Raw genomic sequence first — 20,894 nt, 5'->3', positions numbered from 1 at the left:
GTCTGTCTGTATGATAGTCTAGTACTGTTACTATAGCTCAAATCGCCATTGTTATGTGGCAATATTAGATTTTTAATTTCAATAATTAAAAAAAAGAACTAATACTTTCCATATTACAAAGGCTTGCTGTAAAGTCAGAAAAAAATTATATAACAGCAACAACAATCATTTCCAAAACCGAATTTATTCTGCATAGCACAAATGACTCAACAATGGAAATTTTGCTTAAAAAGTGCGCCTATAAAAGGCATTGTCCCTGGAATATGGCTCAGAGTAGCTCACTATCTAGGTTGAAAATGGTTCTCCAGGATTGTATGTCCTATTTTTCCACGCCTGCAGTAAAGATACAATATGGGAATTCAGCTTGGTAATTACTAATACACCACACAGACACAATTACACCCTGTATGCTGCATAAAAGAATCACTTGTGGTCTGCATCCATTACAAAGAGCAGTAGGGGGCCAGCATGCTAGCCGACAAAACGCTTTACAAGACGGAAGGAGACCAGAAGAGGCCATGTACACAGATACAAGGACCTTGATTCTTCTAGCAATGATTTAAACCTCTTTTCATCAATTATCATTTTTTGTCTCAAGAGTCTTATCACCAGCAGCATTACAGGAACTGCACATAACAATGCTCAGACCCATATAACCCCATGAACTGTGCTGACGTTTCTATACCCTGTTGCTGTGTGTGACCTGGTTATTCAGATTACTTAAGCAAAACAAAATGGAAAAGAGAAAAGCAGTATCACTGCAAACCAGCCTGTATATATTTTATATCTTACTCAAAATTCCATGTTTGGAAACTGAAAGCCATGCCTACTCTTGAAATGTATTTTTCAAAGTAGTTTCTACTCCATTTTAAAAACGGACAGTAAGAATCTACTTGGGTAAAAACTGTAAGAAACACTAAATTTTGGTATAGCAAGGGGAGCTCTTCTCAGCAAGAGCATTTCATATCTCCGGGAGCTAACTTAGTGAGTCAGCTTCTCTCAACTAAAATGAGTCACAGAAATAATTTTCTTTCTGGAGAACACTTCAAAGTTTTGAGTTTAATTGTGAGCCATAAGTAGGTTTTTTTTTTTTTATTGTAACAGTTTGTTCTTAATTCTTACATGATGTACATTATTTTACAACCTTTCCATTTTAATATGCTTTTTAAAAATGCATCTCATAATTATGAATTTTTCAGGATTTTAAAAAGTTAGTTATCCATGGCAGAGTGTCAGGTCTTGTGAAACAAAGCCTTGTCTTTCAGAATATGTTTACAGCCTAGGAGGGGGAAAAAAGTATTGGGGGCTAAAATATTTATTGGCACCTACAAGTCTGAAGTGAGAGTCAGGCCTGCGGTTTCTGCAGGGCACTTTATCATCGCCCGCATTCTCAAAGGTTTCTCTGAATGAATAGAGCTGGATTACTCAGCCTGCTATTCCACGCCTATTTCTCTCCATTTTCCTTGGCAAGACTGAGAGCCAGGCTATTTTTAGCTGAGCAGTTTTCTATTTTTAGACAACTGCCAGTTAGAAGACATTTGTTAGGAAAAAAAATTTTTTTAAAAAAACACACATAGCACAAAGGGAGGAGGGTAAGAAGCCTCTCTCCACATATTGTAAAGCAGCCTTCAACCTGTAACTCCAGGCATTTCAGCTGCTTTCAATCTTGGAAAAATAAAGAAAAATTCAGAGTTCAGGGTTTTAAAAATAAACCTACCCTCTGGCAAACAGACCAAAATACAACAAGCTGTTACTATGTGAAACACTGACTACAAAAACAAAGAACATTCTCCAATGATTAAACTGCGAGAAAAGTTGAAGAGCGATTAGGTTATAAGAATGTTACACAGATATGTAACAATTTTCCAGCCTCCCGGCCAGATGTATTGTGTTTTAGAATTTATAAGGGGGAAAAAATTTCTCATCTGCACAGTTAAACCAAGGATGTGGGATGCAACTCTAAGGTTGAAACTTTTATCAAATTTAAAGGCAGTCATATTCGCTGCATTTTTCTAGCATTTGTAGTCTATGGAATTTCTAGAAATTATAACCATCTGTTTACAGAGGAACTACATATTTGAAAGCCCAATGCCAATGGGTAAGCAAAATAAAGACTGTTATATATACATATTCCCATGTAAATCTGTGTATGCATTTAATGCTTATATTATTATTATTCTTAGTATATGTATGCATTTCATGTCTATATACTATTATCCCCATCATAACATTTATTAGTGCAACTTTTAATTTAAATGGGAACAAATGGCTAGCAGGCTGGCTTAGCATAGCAAGCTACTATACTTATCATTCAAGGTCACGCTGTCATCTAAAATTTATTATGAGATGTTTCCAGTGCTCACAGTTATAAGCACTTTCTTCTGCCTCTGCTCGCTTACTGCATTTTGTCTACGTCTACTTAGGGCTCGCTCCCTGGGTATCACAGCCACAGATGCCTCAGCAGTAGTTAGCACAGTGCCTGGCAAATGTTCTTCACGTCCATCAGTATCTGCTGACTGAAGACACAAATACTATGCATGTTTTATCCATTCTGGACTCTTGATCCAAGAGTCAGGGGACATATCATAACTGTTTTATTTCCCAGGACACTGAGCACAATGCCTTGCACATATATATTTCATAAAAGTTTGTGGAAGAGAAAAAAATGAATGCACCCCCTTGTTAGAGCTTCTTAATTTATTTAAAATGCTATAGCTGTTTATGAAAATGCTACATTTTCTAATTAGGTGATATACTTAGTATAAAACGTTACATAATCACACATGTTCTTGTATGTGCTTCATTCTCTTTTGGTAAGCACTGTCTTGTACTCTGAACTTTTCCCTTGACTTTGAAAATAAAACCATCTTTTATAACTGAACAGTTTACAACGGGCCCTGGTATCTTTTATAAGCTGCAATCCCCACGCTATCTCTCTGGAGAACTCGAGGCTAACAATGCTAATTCTAGGGAGGAAACCGAAGGCTGGCGGTGCTATGTAATCTGTCCCAGGTTAGAGAAGGATGTGTGCTATTGCTTTGACTAGAACTTAATTTAAAATCTCCACCTTAAAAAAAAAAAAATCCCTTTCCTCCAACTTTGTGGGCTTTTAAAGTTCTATTTCCTAAAAGTAAAGTTAAAAAGGGGAACGAATGCTTCAACAACACTTTTTAGAGAAATCACTGTGCAGCTTTCCTTTCCCCCCACATGAAATTAATTCAGAAAAACCACAGTTGAGGAGGATCAATCATGGAACCTGGATGCAGATAAGATTCCACACATACCTAACCCAGGAAAGTCAGGCGCAACTGTGAGCATGCGCACTTCTTTCTCCCCGATGGAAAAGACGGGAATAGACACGGCATGTGTCTACCTCTGTACTCCTCATCTTTCCCGTCCCTTCTGCATTCTCTCTCCCTGAGGACAACCCTGGGCTCAGTGTCGCCTTCCTTCTTTCATTTTATTCCACAAAATCACATTTACCTTAACTATTCTGTTCCTCAGTGCTCAGCCTGCCTGTGTGACAGCTTTGCTGACTGGTTTCCCCACCTGGGCAAGGAAGGCTGCAATAAAAACCCATGGCAAGAAAGTCAGATGCAAGAGCCAAGTGCAACCTCTCCAGTTTATAAGCGTTTTATTGGGTTCTGTCCTTCAGCTACCACACCAGTTACCTCTGTGAACCAGCTTCACCATGTACTGCCCAACATGGGGAAGCTCCTTTGATGAGGGACAGGTCCCTGTGAGAGCCTGCAAGTCCCAATCGGCTACAACCTGGAAGGGTGGCTAGAGAGACGAAGCAATCAGCTACTGTGCGGATCTATTCCATTGCCTCTGAAATTTGCTTCTATTGTCCAAGGAGAATTCACATGACAGAAATGACTCTGCTTATAATTGTCCTAACACTGTTGCTAAATATATTATTTATTGACAGACATGTCCCATAGGGCTGGGGGTGTAGTGCAGTGGTAGAGCATTTGCCTACCGTGAACAAGGTCTTGTGTACAATAACCTGCACTATAAAAAAAAAAAAAAAAAAGAAGAAGAGGGGAAAAGCTAGTAAGCTTGAAACAGTTTGGGTTTCTGAAATTAAAAATTACAGAGAGTGGAGTTGGTCTTAGATCTGTAGCTCATTCTTAGGGCAACTCCAGCCCCAGTTTGTCTCTATGAAACAGCTCCCTTTCAGTTTGTTTATGGTTAAGGGGTAACTTGCACACCACTTTGCAAAATAAAGTAATTCAGAAATAGTGGAAGAGGACTTGCTATCATCAATTCATATAGCTACTTTTTTGGTAACAGTATTTTTCCAGAAATGAGAAAGAGCCAAACACATTCGGTACAGTTCGTTGTTTATAGTGTTTCTTATCTTAGAACAGTAGCTCTAAATAGTTAGTGAGTTTATTTACGAAAACATAAAGATAAGAGATTTAATTGATATGAAGAGGTTTTCAGAATCTAATTAACCTCCCGGCTAGTCATTAACTTTATGACCTTTAGAAATAATTGACAGAATTTTTTTTTCCTTATTCAGAACTTCTATCAGGTGGCTAAATTTCAGGGTAACACAAATTACACTGAACAGATATAACTGGATAACATGCCAAGTAGCTGCTGGCAAATGGTATGCATTTCCAACAGTACAATCTACCCATCTACTGTTGTATACATATACCCAATCACAGTCTTTTAGATGACACATATTTTCCAGAATGTTCTATGGATTTTTTTTTTTTTTTTTGGTTTGGTTTTTCTCGGGTACCGGGAACTGAACTCACGACCTTGCGCTTGCCAGGCAGGCGCTTTTGCCGCTGAGCTAAATCCCCAGCCCCTGTTCTATGGATTTTTGACCATGAGGATAATGAAGAAGGTGCAGTTGTCACCAGCCCTCTCTGCCCATAGCACACACTGCTGCTCAATCACGTCACACTTCCTTCTTCCCAGCAGGATCAGAACTTGGACTCCTCTTACTCAACCTGTGCTCCAGGCAAGCCCTTTCCAGGGATGGGTGCTGACAAAGGAGGGGGCCAGGCCACCACGACCGGAAGATGAGCTTCTTATATAAAACGTACAGACAGCCTGACTCACCTGCCTTCAAGAATTATATTCACTGAATGTCAGATTTAAGGATATATTTTATGGTGTGCTTCTACGGATCTATTTTATGGAAGGAGTCCACCCTCAGTAAAACTACAAAGAAAAAATGGCCTACAGATGGACTTTCAAACTCATGCTGAAGGAAATAAATGCTTAGAAAAAGGGAAGATAGATTCCTGCTACATGAAGTTTCCTTGCTGTAGTTCTAGAAGGTTCATGTAATATCATCTGGCAGGTTGTAAGTCTGACAGGGGTAGAGGCATTTTGACCCAGGAATTTCTCTTGCAAATCCTGGACATAGTACCAGCAGGTTGCCTGTCTTCTCCAAGATTCAAAGTACATTGGTCTGGAAACCCTTTACTTTCTGCTAATGCCACAAGCAAGATTTCTCCATTGCTTCCTGTGCCTTTTAATATACTTCCACCCCTCAATAGCATAACATATTTATTCTACTGTGGTTCACTTGAAAGATTCTCACTTCTATTATTATAATGTATCTGACTTCAACAATAACAAGAAAAGCCCTCTAAATTTTAGAATTATATTTATACTATAGTGGTCACCAACTAAAGGTCTACAATGTGCCACTGTCCCAGTCTTCAAAGAAGGGAAAGAAATTTTTGTAATTTTAGAAAAAGCAAACAACAAACCAAAACAAAACCAAAAGCCCAACAGCCAGCAATGGAGTGGAGAAATTGAAGTAATATGTTCAGAAGAGCTATCACCTATAATTCTCACTCTGGGTAGGACTTAGAATTATTCTTAAAACTCTGCTTCTGAATATGACACTATATATTCAACAACAAATCCTGGAAATCAGAATGTTCTGCCCTTTGATATTTTATTCAATACCTTTTAAAGCCAATGTTACTTTTACTTGGGTGATGTCAGTAGCCACTATGCAGCCCTGGATTCAAATATGCTACTACCAGGGTCCAGATGCTGGGAAATCTACAATATCATGAAAAATGGGCAACTGCTATGCATGCTAAATATTTGTCTCTTTTCACTTCTTGGTTTAGGGTACACATGAAGACTTTGGTCTGCTCTAGTTCTAGAAGGTTTATGTAAAATAATAATAATGATAAAATGGTAATGATTAATGCTGATAAAGAAGCTATTACTGACAAAAGGCTGTATTTTAAAATTGTGTTTTCTGCTCTTATTACTGTTAAATAATTCTCTGTTGACTACGTGTTAGAAGTAATGTCTATAAGTCATTAAGACTATATAATAACTGAGACAAGAGGAAATGCAGTTTTATTGCCTTGTGCAAATAATTGAAATAATCTAACATTCATATTATTATTTGTCTAACAATAGTTATTTTCTTGATACATGAGTTGTGAAGAAGCTTTTAATATTTACAAAACATACACAAATTAACTAAGAGTATTATTTTAAAAAGAAGTGGCTCTTCAGATTTCATATATAAAATTGTGATAGGATAATGGGAAATATTCATGCTTTTAAACAATTTTAGTCTCACTGTCTTTTAGATATTGGTGAATAAATACAATTACGAGTTATAAATTTCTAGTGGGAAACTTTTAAAGATATACTAAAAAATAAAATTTATGCAAAGACTTTTTGAAAAACAAGATCAATTTCTTACTCTTGTTTTTACAAACAAACCTCAACACTGAAGGTTTAAATCTTTCCATACTGCGCTATTACTTTGTTAATTTTTCAAACAATTTATTGAAAAGCAATTCTAGCTTTTGTAAACAGAACACAAGCAAGAGGGCAGGGAAGACTTACTGTGTCATTAAAAATAAAAAGTATTTCAGTTATGTTTTATAGTAGGTCTAAGGATGATTTTTAATGTACCTTAAGAATATTATTTCTTTACATTCTTTCATAAGAAAAAGACTCTCTGAAGTTATTAGTTTACTAATTATATAAATACTGGCCTAATGTTTCAAGTAAATTTAAAATAGTAACAAGAAAGAGCTATCATCTTTCCGTTCTCAAGCATCAAGTTCAAAGAATATATATAGCAGCACACATCACCTCACTCACATGATTAGAGCACCCTGAAGCCCAGACATGTCACACGTGTTTTCTCACCAGAGAATAAGTTTGCTGATGGACTCTGTGGTTATGGGGTTAAAGGTAAGACGTGCTTTGAGTTTTACAGTAAGAGTTTAGTTGAAAATTGGTGTCTGTCAAAGTGAACATGTATACTTTGGATTCTAAAATCATACGGCTACACAATCCTTCACTTCTGAAATGTGCTGTTCAAATTTTATATTGAGGAATACAATCCAGATTAATTGAAGAATTAATTTTTGGTGTTAATCTGAGAAGACAAGTAGTCAAAATGTCTCCCTTCATCTTTCCGTCTAGTCTGTACAGCCTCATAGAAGTTTCAGGAAGACCAACAGGTTCTTCATCTTCTCTGTTCACATGTAGATCCAGACACATGAAATGTGGTCATGCTAGCCGGATGTGGTGGTGCACGCATGTAATCCCAGCACTCGGGAGGCTGGGGCAGGAGGATCATTGCAAGTTCGAGACCAGCCTGGGCTACAAAGTGAGCTCCGGGCCAGCCTGAACTGCATAGTGAGATCCTGTCTCAAAAAGCCAAACAAAAAAAGGAAAAAAAAAAAAAAGAAATGTGGTCATACTAACTGAGAAACTGAACTGGATATTTTATTTAATTATAATTCATTTAAATGTGAATAGCCACTTTGCATGTCCACTGGTTGCTATATTGGAGAGCATAAATCTAGATTATTGGGTGTTTTTCAGAGAGTGCTTTGATAAAATCTATTAAATTCTAATGAACTGTCATTGAACCTTATACTTTGAGTGAGTAACATTAAGTGATGTGACGATCACTTGGCTATGTATCTGTGTTTCCCCAGACTGCTCATCCTGTTAAATACATTTTGAGGACCTACCACTCTCTACTCCTCATATTAAGCACTGTGGATGTGAGGTTGAGGAAAAGCACGCAGTCTACAAAACCTAGTGTGGGACTGGAAATTGAATAGTAACTTTCATAGTGCCCTGATGGGGAAAATAGAACACATTCTGACTGAAATATAGGGAAATCCTATATTTCCCCTAATACTGGGGAGGGACTTCAAAGATTATTTCATGAGGGTATTAAATGTGACTCAACTTGAATGAAAGGTAACTAAAAGCCAAGCCAAAAAAAAAAACATACACTGAAAGAAACAAAAATTGAAGGCAAACTCCATACAGTTCGGGGAGGGTGGAGGTCATAAATACAGGAAGTGTGTCTGGGGCACAAGGTGGGGGGCGCTGGATGGAGCCAGATCACACATGGCCTTGTGAGGCACCTTGAAAACCAGAGTCCTTGAGACGCCTTGGTCCTGTTTGGGTCACCAGGCATTCTGTGGCATGCGGCACACGACAGGAATTCAACAAATCTTTAGTGAATGATTGAAAGAATGGAAATCCATAAATGACCAAACAGGTAAGCAAATGTGTTTTTTTTTTTCTCTTAAGAAAGCATCTGAGTGTAATGTGCATTTGCATAGCACACACGGGAATAATTTCATATATCTCCATTTTTATAACTATAAAACTGGAACCTATTTAATTGCTATAATGAAAATTCAAGTAAAACGTCTACTTTCATTATTTCCCATGCATTTCCAAATTCTGTAATCCTGAATTTGTACGGTAGTTCAGTTCCTCGATGTGCTGTCTTCGCTTTTCAACAAAGAGTGTGCTCACCAATTTTCACTAACCCGTGTGCAAGGGCAGTTAGTGTGCTGCTCACCTCCAGTGGCACTGTGAAGCAACGAAGGTTAAAAGCTATTTTAAGACCTTTCAGGTCCCACTTTAGCTTTTAACTATTGATGTGCAAGGGAATGTTTTGTCTTAGATGTCTTTCAATCCAAGCAAGAGTCAGAAGACAGAAAATCAAAGCACAGACATTGTAAATATGATATATAAATATGATATTTTAAATATCATTCAAATATTGTGAATATCCTCTCTCTCGGATGAACATAAACACACACAGGCACACACACACACACACCTATTCTTGCATCTAAAAATAAAAGCCAACAATCCTCTGTTGAGACAGATGGGACTCAAAGGTTCTTTTGCAGAGTAAAATCCATCCTCACATTGTGTTCTTCTCCCCTTCCACAGAGTCACTGGACTCCTGGCCTAGACTGCATGGGCATTCAGTAGTAGCTGAGTACAAGGATGGTGAAAGGTGCCGTGATGTCCAGGAACTAAGTGATATTCCCATGAGGGTGACCTGCTTAGAAATTATGGGGTGGGTAGGGAGACAACCTGTCTAGGACTTCTGTCCTTCAAGGGATCCCCTGGAGTGCTCTGGCAGAACACATGACCTGCCTGAAAGTTCTGCTGAATTGTTTAACCTCCACCTTCATGCCAGTGGCATTCACTGCACTAATGAGGCTCCCACTCCTCTGCCCTCCAAGTGTTCCAAGCTGACTTCCGGATATATGTCCTACATGCTTACAAGCAATGCAGAGTCCCCCGCACCGTGCTGAGGGTGAGCTGCTGCTTGTCAAATCACTGCTGTGCGCAGCCCTGGGCTGCCACCACGTCCTGTAGGAGCTGCAGTCTTTGCTTCCTCCCAGGGTGCTCCAGGACTCCACCCTCTTCCAGGAACTCAGCCCAGCAGAAATCACTACAGTTTCTTCTCTTAGGTCATCGAAGAAGGAAGAGTGGAGCTAGAGAGTTGGAAGCTGTAACAAGGCAGCCCTTTCATATCAATCACACCATCTGAAATTCAGAATCCCCACTGGCTTTCAGCAACCTCACCAGCTAGCATTTTGGGTTAATATTGAGTGTATATGTCACAGAGCTAAGTGAAGTAGACTTTCTCCAAAGGAAGTACTTTTAATGCAATAACTTCTTATTTTTTAACCAGTGGATTAAAATTTTAACACATTTACTACATCTGGCATATTTATATATTGTACCTAAACAGATACTCAAGCTGCATTATAATAATAATAATAATAATAATAAAAACAAAAACCTATCTCAGTCAGTCCTTTAAGGCTCTGTGAGTCTTTGAGCCATTGTAACTGTAGTGCTAATTATCAAGCAAAGACATGATAATTACGCAGAGCTTTTTTGCTAAAAGGAGGAATCTTTTTCAACACCCACACACTGCACAATTTCCTTTGACCCTATAACACTACGCTGGTGTTGCCCAGAAATTTGTACTTCAGTCTAAATGCTGGAAATTATATTATTTTTCTCTCTTCCCAACCTTTTCTAGTTGTGAGTAAACTGTTTTTAGGAGGTTAAGGGAGAGAGGTAATGGTCCAAACGGGAAATATAAAACTAATGACCCTTCGTGAAACATATTATGTTCCTCATTAAACTTACTCAGTTAAATGTATTCCATTAAATTAAAATAAATAGGATTTGAAATTCCACCCAGGAGTAGTAAACTATCTTAACTTTCAACTTTATGTTGGATCTTTTCTAAGAACGCATCTTCCTGTCTGTCCCTGTCGTGTGGTAGGTGCCTGGCTCCCACCACAGCTCACGTCTGGGTGCTGCAGCGGGTTCAAACGTACTGCGGCAAAGACTGACTTGGAGAACTTGTTATAAATGCCATTTTCCATCTAAATCTCTTCTTCACCAAGAATCTCAAACATTCCGATTTCAATGCTCTGCACTTAGAAAAACACTCTGTGTGAGGGGGGAGTAGCATTTTAGAGCCACCACTTAGAGACTCAAAGCTTAGAGACACCATCTTCTTCCTCCACCATCTCTGTTTCTACTACTAAAATGTGGCAATGTCAAATATGTGAAGGACATGCAATTCAGGCAGCGGAGCGGGATGGACTCACAGTATGGCAGATTTACATGTTATTATGTGCACCCCCCAAAACTGAGGAATCCAATCTCTAGACTTGGCCAAGGAGTCTCAGAATGTTATTTTGAGAGATTCAGAGCTTTAATTCAGTAATCTTAAATGCGGTAAAATAGAGCTACTGCTTCGTTCTCTTTTTGAAAGTACTGGTTTTAAAAATTATATAATGTTGCAAAGGATTTTTGAGTTCAGCTCCTTCCTTCCTTTTCCCTCTTGCCTCCTCTCCCTTCCCTTCTTTGCCTTCCTTCCCCTCTGCTTTCACCCTACCCCACTTTCTGCTGGGGAACAAGTCTAGAGCCTCCTGCACATTAAACAGTAGCACAGCCACTGAGCTATAATCTTTAACCCCCTTCATCCTGGAGAGGTACCTAATTTGCTGTCTCTCTCGCAAGGCACATCAAGACAAATACTCAAGTGCAAGACCTCTGGTTCTTTTTTTTTTTTTTTTTTTTTTTTTTTTTTAAGACCTCTGGTTCTTTAACCAGGAGGTTTTGTTAAGCCTTTAAAAATCTGACTCCCAGATAGCCACCTGCCCAAGAGCATGAAAATCTCACACAAGCTAGGTGTGATGTTGCGTATGCTTCTAATTTCAGCACTCTGGGAAGCTAAGGGAGGAACACCACAGATGAACTCAGCATGGACAACTTAGTGAGACCCTGTCTCAAAATAAAAAATTAAAATAAAAAAGGGGCTGGGGAAGAAGCTGAGAGTGACGGCCCTGTGTTCAACCCACAGAACCCAAAAAAGCAAAAACAAAAACCTCATACAGCATGTGCAATTTTAAGTCATCTTTAAGCCATATGGTATCCCTGAGAAAAACCCTGAGAAGATGAATTTTCTGGATTTTAAACTCGTTTAGGAAAACAAATTTTAAAAGTCAACACATTTTCCAATTGGTTCAGTATGGTTCTCCTGCATTTCACATCCTGTTGAGTTCAAGTCTAATGACAAATTCCAACTCAAATTTGTTTGTTACCATGAAGTTTTGGTTGTTTTAGTAAGAATATGGAGTTTTGAGGATAAAATCGTTCTGATTTGGGAACATGTTGGAAATGTGAGTGTACACACCCACTCCTACACACACAAACACACCTATCAAGCTTGACAGCCAACTAGTTCTGTTCCCCATCATGTTTATGTATTTTCATATTTATACATGTGTGAACAGAAAAATCTCTAAATGCAGGCAAAACTTATGAACAATCTTAAATTGTAAGGTAAGGGCGAGTGCACAGTTCAGATCAGCAGGTAATGAAAAACTAATATAATGTGTAGTATCTTAACCACATACCACAGTAGGTCAACTTAATTACTTTTGTTTCACTGTAATAATATAACTGTCTCTGTTAGGCAAATGAATGAATGAATAAATGAATGCATAAGTAAATCTGCTCAACACTTTTGAAAAACTTTCAAGTAAAAACAAAGAAATGAAAATTAGTCTCAGACAATTATACCAGGTAAGGATAGAAGGGAGATGGAAGTGGGAGGTGCATTAATTTCAGCAGAATTAGCCCTGGATTCTTGTATAAGACAGAAACTCCGAACAACAGCAAGAATCACTTGTGCTCTGGCAAACTGACTCTGAGGACAGACTGCTGGAATATTTATTTATTTATTTTTTCAGTTCTGGGAAAGCAGGGACAAGTTAGGCAATCAAAAGTAGACAAATAGGTAAGGAAAACAGGCAGATGGAAACCATCCTCGTTATACCGCTCCCGTTCTGACTCAGCAGTCACGAAGGGGCCTGGAGGGGGCTACAGAGCAGTAGCACGTAACTACAGTTCACACGCCAAGTGTTTAAAAAGTCTCCACCCGAACCGCACAGCGTGTTACTCAGGCTAATGACTCTAAACACTTGAGCTCTAACATGATGCTTATTTTTGTCACAACCAAACAATGTTTTAATTCCGACTTGGATGCAGTATTGAGCTAACATTTAGAAATTCATTTTTAGTCATTTTCTGATTCCGTGTAACAGACTTCAGTGCTGTACACAAGGATATAATTTTTAGGGCAAAATTTTAGGAAAATAGTTCGCTTTAGATTTCCAGCAAGAATTTACATGAAAGCATGAATGAGAAAGAAGATACACACGAAGTGAAGAATTGGAAGAGGAAGTTGGAGTGAATTCATTTTTAAATATACTTAGACTACCCTGGGAAACTGTTCCACAACATAGCCATCAAAATGGGGAGGAGATGCTCCTGGCCACCACTCCCAACTCTGGTGTCCGGACACATGCACAGCACTCAACACTGAACACTCAGGAAGGATGAAACCATTCATTTGACCCTGGACCTTGATTTCTAGCAAGGGTCAGATCCTACACAGTCCCTATCATTTCACCACTTGGATTCTGAGGAGGGAAGGATGGGTGGAGTAATGGCTGGGGTGATCAGCACTGGATTTCCCTGGGGACTATGAGCATCTTAGGAAAAAGAAGGTGTGTGTGTGCGCGCATGTGCGTGTGTGCTGAGGGAACACCACACACCCTAAGGCTCTGGCAGAGCCTAGGGCTCCCCACACTCTCTCTCACCTCCACGATGTCTGAGTTTGTCCGACTCTCATGCGGCTCGTTGTACTCCGTGTACTTCAGCAGCACCTTGTCCATGTCGGTGCTGGCATACTGGAACAGCTTGTTGGTGCTGTTGAAGATGATCAGGGCGATCTCACAGTCACACAGCACGCTCAGCTCGTAAGCCTTCTTCATCAACCCAAATTTCCTCTTCGTAAATGTCACCTGGTGAAAAGAAAGCACACGGGTGGTTTATTTATTTATTTTTAAGAAAAAGCATCTATGCCTGTCTGTGTTTTCACAGCACTTTTCTTTCATTTGCAGAGCAATGGTTGTGTGGTTGTCAGGGCTTTGGGCATTAACGCATTTAGAGAGGAAGTAAATAAATCTAAAACTAGTTTCTCCTTAGAATGTGCAAACATACGATTTCTAACTCGTGGTAGAACCCAAAACAGTAAGTGCGAGATTTAATGTAGGGCGTTGTAGTGAAGGTGAGCACAGAACTGCATGCTTTGTTGTTGAGTTTAAAAAATTAATTTCAGTTTGCTTAACATCTTTTCCCATGATAAGTTCAGAGCTGTTTTTTGATCACTTGAAGACTGGACATGACTTTACAAATTGAGCATTTTTGATCGGTGTTTAAAATAAAAATCCTTAAAACTGTAGTTTTGTGCCACTTATTTGAAGTCACTTGGAGACTTATGACTGTGTTCTTCAAGTTGTAGTCTGTCTTCCGGAAATCCAGTAGACACTAGGAAGTACTTTAGCCACAATACTGTTAAGATTTTGGTTTCATTCTTCTGTGTATCTTTCTTCCTCTATCAAGCCAGAAACTGTGTTATCTCTGATTTTTCTTTCTTTTAATCTAATCTATTACCAAATTCCACAATTCCCTCTCTGAAAATGTTTCTCAAGTTTGCACTCAGCTATTTCCCAGGTTCCTCAGTCACCTGTCCAGCAGTTTCCGGTCTTAGGTGGTCTTCCTGGCGGAAGCTACTCCCTACGCCACTCACCTCAGTCTGCTAAACCTTGCTCAGCTCCCTGTTCCCTAGTTTTGTCTTCTTCCTACCTGCCAAATCCTCTCTTCCCATCCTTCTAATCCTACCAAATGTAAGTGAGAATATTTTATGTTTCTCATTTTAAACTTCTTTCAATTAGATTTTGGCTTGTCACTCCAGTCTGCCCACTACAAGGCATGAAAATTCTTAATGGTTAGTCCCACTATGGTTCAATGTTTCCCAGCAGGATAGTGTGTAGAACAAATGTGTGCAGTTCCCAGCCCAAGGGCTTCAGGTGGCCCCTGGACAGCTAGGAGTGCAGATTGCAAGTATTTAACATTGCTATGAGATTTTCATAACCCGACTGTGTGTGCTCACTCCTGGATTCTGTAGGCGACAACAGAATGTTGTGTAGCAGAAAGTGCAGGGCACTGCTAACTCTACTACTACTGCACCCACCACATGTGTGGGAATTACAATGATAGTTCAAACTACTTACATGTGTAGGCCGGGAAAGATAAGGCGTTTATGATTGTTAAAGAGATATGCAAGTTTTCTTAATTATTAAACAGGCCTGTGTTGTTTTGTAAAGTAATGTAATAAGTTAAAATGTAAAAATAAGGAAGTTTTCTTAGTTACATGCACTAATTGTATTACATATTTTATACGCGGCCCAGGACAACTCTTCTGTACTCAGTGTAGCCCAGACAATCCAAAAGGTTGGACACCCATGATGTAGAATATCATTCCAATAAAATGCTCCGAGAAAGTTCAGTGACTCTACAGGTTTGGAAAACGAGACACTAATAAAGTCTGAGAATTTTATTTTTTTCCCTCTTTCTTTTGGTTTTTCTTTTTTCTCTTCTTTCTTCCTTCTTCCCTCTGTCCTCCCTTCTTCTCTCCCTTCTCTCTCTCCTTCTCTCTCTCTCTCCTTCCCTCCCTCCCTCTCTTCCTTCTTTCTCCCCTTTTCTTTCCTCCCCCCCTCTCTCTCTCCTCTTTCTTCCTTTTGTAGTACTTGGAAATTGAACCCAGGGCCTTTACACTGAGCTACAACCCCAGACATTTTATTCTTTATTTTGAAACAGCGCCTTGCTATATTGCCCAGGTTGGACTCAAATTCCCTGTCCCCCAGCCCAACTGTCGAGTACTGGGATTTTAGGAGTGAGCCAGCGTGCCAGGCTGGTTGGGAATCTTTTAAGCTTTGTTTAATCTGCTTTCCAACCCTACTGTTTACAGAACCATTCGTTTCTTCGCTTATTTTCTTTTACTCTGAGAAGCACTTCCTATGATTCTTCATAACTAGGATTTTGAGGCACATTCTCTGGTACATGATGATTAGTTTACTTTACCTATTATTTTCAGGAGGAAGGAGTTAGATTCCCCCACTTCATTTTCACATCCAATCCATCTGCAGGGGCCAGCTCAGGTTTTTTTCTACCATTTCTTTGTAACTTCTAAATCTAGCTCCCTTCTCTCGCCTCCTGTGTCTCCAGATGCCCGATGGATGTTCTCCAGTCTGCATCTCCTGAAATGTCTTTGGAATGTGGAAAGCTCCAAGCACAACCTCCTCATCGTCACTCTCCAATCCACTTCCGGCCTGGGTTCCACATCTCAGCTCGTCATTAGCTCAGCTGTCCCAACTAGAAACCTCAGAATGAGGTTTGTATGGTGCTCCTCTGTGCTTCCAAGCCCCACACCTAAATCTGTGTGTTTACCACCTGTGGGCTAGCAGGCAAGAATCTGACTTCCTAATCTCTGCATTTCTCCACATTTTTGTGAATGTTTATTATTTTACCTATCCTCTTTTATGTGTGCATAAGAGCCAACATCATATTCTACAGTTGGTATACTTTCTGTGTAATGATTTATTAAACGTGGATCTCTCCCACTTAAATGCATTATTAATTTGCTCACTGCTCTACCCTCAGTGTAGACACATGTGGGTACATGGAAAAGATCTGTGGTATAAATAACTCAGTAAGGGAAGCCATTATGTCCAGTCTTCAGAAATATCAAGTTCAAATATGTTATACAAAATGGTATGTTAGCTATTTCCATGAAATTTTTCTAGCAGTTCATATACAGAATTTTTAAAAAGATAAATGTATGTTTAGCTTAATATTACAGAATTTTTATCACATTTGAAGGTTGAATGGTAGACTGGAAAGAAGGTGGGATTTGGAGTCAGAGAACCCTGGCTTGGAATGCTGCATTTGCAATTGATAGACATGAGAAATTCACATAACCTCTCAGAATTTGATTTATCTTATGTAAAATGGAGATAAAATCTCTTCTGTGAGGACTACATAAAATAATATATTTACAGTATGCAGTATAGTGATTACAGTAAATGCTCCATAAATCTTAGCTCCCATCTGTTTCTCAGTTGGCTTAATAGGAAAAGGAGAACTAACAAAATATATGTCTTTACTGTTGAGGATGTTGCTATTTCTGATAGAAACATAAAGGTAAACTGTCCTTGCTGGGCATCTTTTGGAAAATAAAGTATTTAGGTATCAACTAGCCATTTCATCCTATCAATATCTACTCAGACATGTTATTTATATTTTGACTTGGACAACTTTTCTCTGGAGTAAACAGCATTATTTAACCTCCTATTTTACTGTTTTTCTAGTGTACTTGTAAAAAAATAAAGCTACCATTTTATTTTATACCTGGTTATCACATACCATAGTAACTTTTATTCTGGTCCATTCACACAAGTTATGGTTAATGTTAAGGATGGGTTAAAGACTATTATTGAAATGGATAAAGAGGTATAATCACCAATTACCCAACACAGTATTTTAATATTTCTTTCAGAGGACATTTAGATACACAACTACACTGGTCTTTTATGGAGTGAAATAGGCTACAAGACAGGCTCAGTAAGAAGGCAATGACCAAAATACTTTCATATATCTAAAACCACTTTTAATCAGACATCATGACCACAAACCGTAGGTGGAATGTCTCAATACAGTATGGTTTCTGTTGTAGTAAAACCTCAGAATTTAGCACGTTACGACACTCACCATCAAAGAATATTTCAGCACAGAAATAGCACTAAAAACCACTATTTGTGTTTACTCTTAGATTCTCCTCAACTTTTGTGTAACCAAATAGGCTGTGGATAATGCATCCGTATTTAATAATACCTGTCAAAAAGTCAGTGCATATGGCTTCTTTTTATTAAAACTGCAAACTGAAATGACTATATTAAAGCATTAAAGAAAATATCTTCCAAAATCTCTTCTTAATTGCTCTAAATTTAATTCTGTATTATGTTCATATTCATCATAGCATACTCAAATGTGTTTTATAATGCTTTTTCTCATTGTTCATCTTTGGATAAAATTGTTTTTAAGCATTAAGCTCTCTAAAGAGATCTAAGATATTACTCTTCATTTAAAATATGCCATTCAATGACAAAGATTGCAATTCAGAGCTTTTATATTTAAATATAACAATGTATTGTAATGATTACATTTTTCATAACTTGACAATGGTTTTTAATGGGCACCGTCCATGTTTCTATTTTGATAGCATACTCTGAACTTTAGTTGAGGCAGAAAGCTGGTTTTATGGTAGGTACGCAAAGAGATGCTCTTCCCAGTGTTTACCTCAATCATGGTACATCAAGAGAAGAATAAATCCAATATTATTTAAGTGGACACTGTAATTCAACATCTAGTTTTCAGAACTAAGAGATTTAATAAGCACATATGCATGAAAAACAAAACTACAAGGTAAACGTTGATCGTTTTATGCTATTTTCTTTGCCTGCTGAATTTTAAAAGCCTCAAATGTAATCATCATGTTCTATAAGGATGTCTCCATGTGAAATTCTATAGTAACTCTGAATTTTATAGCTTACCATAAGGGCAGACATCCAATATTTTATGTTGACAATGACTTTAGGACTTACTAGGTGTGAATCAGAGATTGGGAGTTTGAGGTGAAGAAAATGTATAGTCATTAAATACAGCACTACATAATTCAGCTCTAAAAAAATTAGGGATATCTATCACAGATACCTAAAAGTGTTTTGGCCAATCTTCATCAAGCATTTTCTACATGCTAAATACTATGCTGAGTCACGTTTATCAAGTGTTGCCCGTGTCAGACACTGTCCCTGGGTACTGTGGTTTCTATTACGAAAAGTAGTATCTCAAGCACTTGTCAATGCTTTTTGGCTGGAATAGGAGTCACTTAATTCCTTAACGCTTAAAAAGAACTTGTTTTATTTGGAACAAAATGCCGTCTTTGGGCAATAGAGTTACATTTTCAATCTGGGCTATGAAATTATAGTTTCAATCATGTCTAATGATTTAAAATTGTATTTTTATCTCGAGCTGGGTGAATTCAGTTTTTGTTTTCAGACCAAATTTTTCTCTAGACTGAGCAAGAACAATAATACGTAGTAGGTGTGAACTCAGTCAGGATTAACGTGAAATGAAATCTACCTTCATGGGTATTTCTCACCTTGCACTTGGTGGAAACTGATTGTGGTAGGATGCCCCCTCCCTGACCCCCCTATCTGCCCACCGATCACCTGCATGCTTAGTTCAAATGCCAGCTTCTAAGAAGCTGCTGTCCCCCAGCACTTTCTACAAGCTTAGGCTTAGTCTACGCGACGGAGTAGCCTGTTTATGAGTCTCTCTCTCTCTCTCTCGCTGGCTTTTGAGTTCTGACAGACCCCAGCTCAGGGCTCACACAGATGCTGGCAGTGGACACTGAATGTCTGTTTGCTGAACAAGTGAAGTGTAAAACAGAAATGCTAAAGTCTGACCATCTCAGTACAATTTTTTGTTAAAAGTAGAGACCTTTTTACTTGCCTTTTGACAATTCAAATTCTCATTAGTAGACTCAATATATATATAATATATTGTATATATTCTTGAGGGAAAATAATTGTGCTAGCTTAGATTTATAACAGAGAAACTGACGAATTTTGGGAGAGAAACATACATGTACAGGTGCTCTAGACTTAAAATTCAGAAACAAGTAGTTTTTCTTCCTTGCATGGATGATTCATCCTGAAGAATAGAAAAATCTCAAGATAAAAACTCAATTTTATAATCACAGGATCCAGAGAGAAAAGAGAGGATCAAAGGCTCAGAATGACCAGGTTCACAGAGCAAAAAACTCACTGAATTTTCTTGAGAGCTCTACATTTTAAAGAATATGCAGGAATCTAATGAAAGCTTCAAAATTATAGATTTAAGGCTGACTGGTGGTAATTAGCTGACTTAAACATGACTGAAGAACTATACTCAAAGAGCACAAATTAATTGATCAATGTTGCATTTATGGAAGGTCTCTAGTAAACTACAATGAAGTTCAGGAACATTCCTGCCCCATGCAATATTTTCCCCATTGGTTTAGAAGAATTCATACTAGATCCGCATGCAACGTAACTCTGGCAGACAGAAGTAGCCCAATAGGTGATAGAGTCTCAATCCATTGCTCCCTCTTCAGACTTTAGGAAGGAAGGCACAAAAGAGATGAATCAATAGCAGTAACTTAAAAGTCTGTAGTCACATATTTTAAAAAACAATCACACAAGCTCAGGTTCAGAGGAAAATTAACATGGTAGTTGATTTTGGGAAAAGGATCAAAAATTATAGCACAACACAGTGGGAATTCACTACTCTTCCGATCCTTCTGTTAGTCAGAACCATCTCGGAGTGAGTGCTGCGTATTGAGTGCTGAGTTACACTTTAAGAAGGTGCTGACAGAGTTAGGGCATCCACAGGATGGCAAACAGATTCACATAGAGCCTGAGAACCATTTTGCATGAGGAGTCATTGAGGGAATCCGGTATGCCTCACACCACCACCAACAACAACGTTAAAATCAAGCATTCAACATTTTGTAAGGTCTGAAGCATTGTGGCCATGTGAAGAGGCATACGAGTTATTTTATTTTGTTCTATAGAGTAAAAATAGAAAGTACTGATGGAAATCGTAAGGAGCTCAAAAGAAGGGAAATCTAGTGCTTGGATCGCCCCAGGGGTAGACCCAATCTGACCAAGTTCAGATACAGTTGGATGTCAAGGTCTGCACAGAAGATGTTTCTAACACTTATTCTAGTTTTTAGATGTTTAGCTTCTATGCTTAGGCAGTGCAGATCTTTAGGTAAAGGAGAAGATAAAAATGATGGGTAAAATGGTTCAAAACCAGCATTCCCCGCTGTGGCTTTACCCTACAGAATGTCTTATGTTTTAGTTTCTCAAATCCCATCAGTATGTTATAATTATTAAGTACAATTTCTTTATTTCAAGGAGTAAAATGAATTCCCTTTCTCTTCTTATTAAAAAAGATACAAAAAAAGTGTAAAGAATTTGAGTAGACCTTATGTGATGTGCTAAAAATAAATGGAACAATAATTGTCCAATGACAAAATAGGCAGTACACTTTTCTTGGGCTGTGCT

The 20,894-nt window shown here is 38.4% G+C and overlaps 1 protein-coding gene and 1 long non-coding RNA gene across 14 annotated transcripts in view; both read right to left on the bottom strand.

Annotated features, from left to right (window-relative positions):
• Mef2c (myocyte enhancer factor 2C) overlaps nucleotides 1-20,894 on the bottom strand; it is a 164,047-nt gene that overhangs the window by 56,233 nt on the left and 86,920 nt on the right. For all 13 annotated transcript variants that reach the window (XM_005382286.2, XM_013512976.1, XM_013512975.1 and 10 more), the window contains one exon: nucleotides 13,482-13,685. In XM_005382286.2, the coding sequence (XP_005382343.1) occupies nucleotides 13,482-13,685 (204 nt within the window). The remainder of the gene's footprint in view (nucleotides 1-13,481; nucleotides 13,686-20,894) is intronic.
• Nucleotides 8,553-13,471, bottom strand: LOC106148250. Its single transcript, XR_001233523.1, has 2 exons — nucleotides 11,410-13,471; nucleotides 8,553-11,365 (listed from the first exon to the last, which is right to left on the bottom strand). It is a non-coding gene; the product is annotated as an uncharacterized LOC106148250 (long non-coding RNA).

The sequence above is a fragment of the Chinchilla lanigera genome, unplaced genomic scaffold (genome assembly GCF_000276665.1).
Source record: "Chinchilla lanigera isolate Chin_1 unplaced genomic scaffold, ChiLan1.0 scaffold00017, whole genome shotgun sequence".
NCBI lineage: Eukaryota > Metazoa > Chordata > Mammalia > Rodentia > Chinchillidae > Chinchilla > Chinchilla lanigera.
Note: the sequence above shows the minus strand (reverse complement) of the source record. Positions and strands in the feature narration are given on the sequence as shown.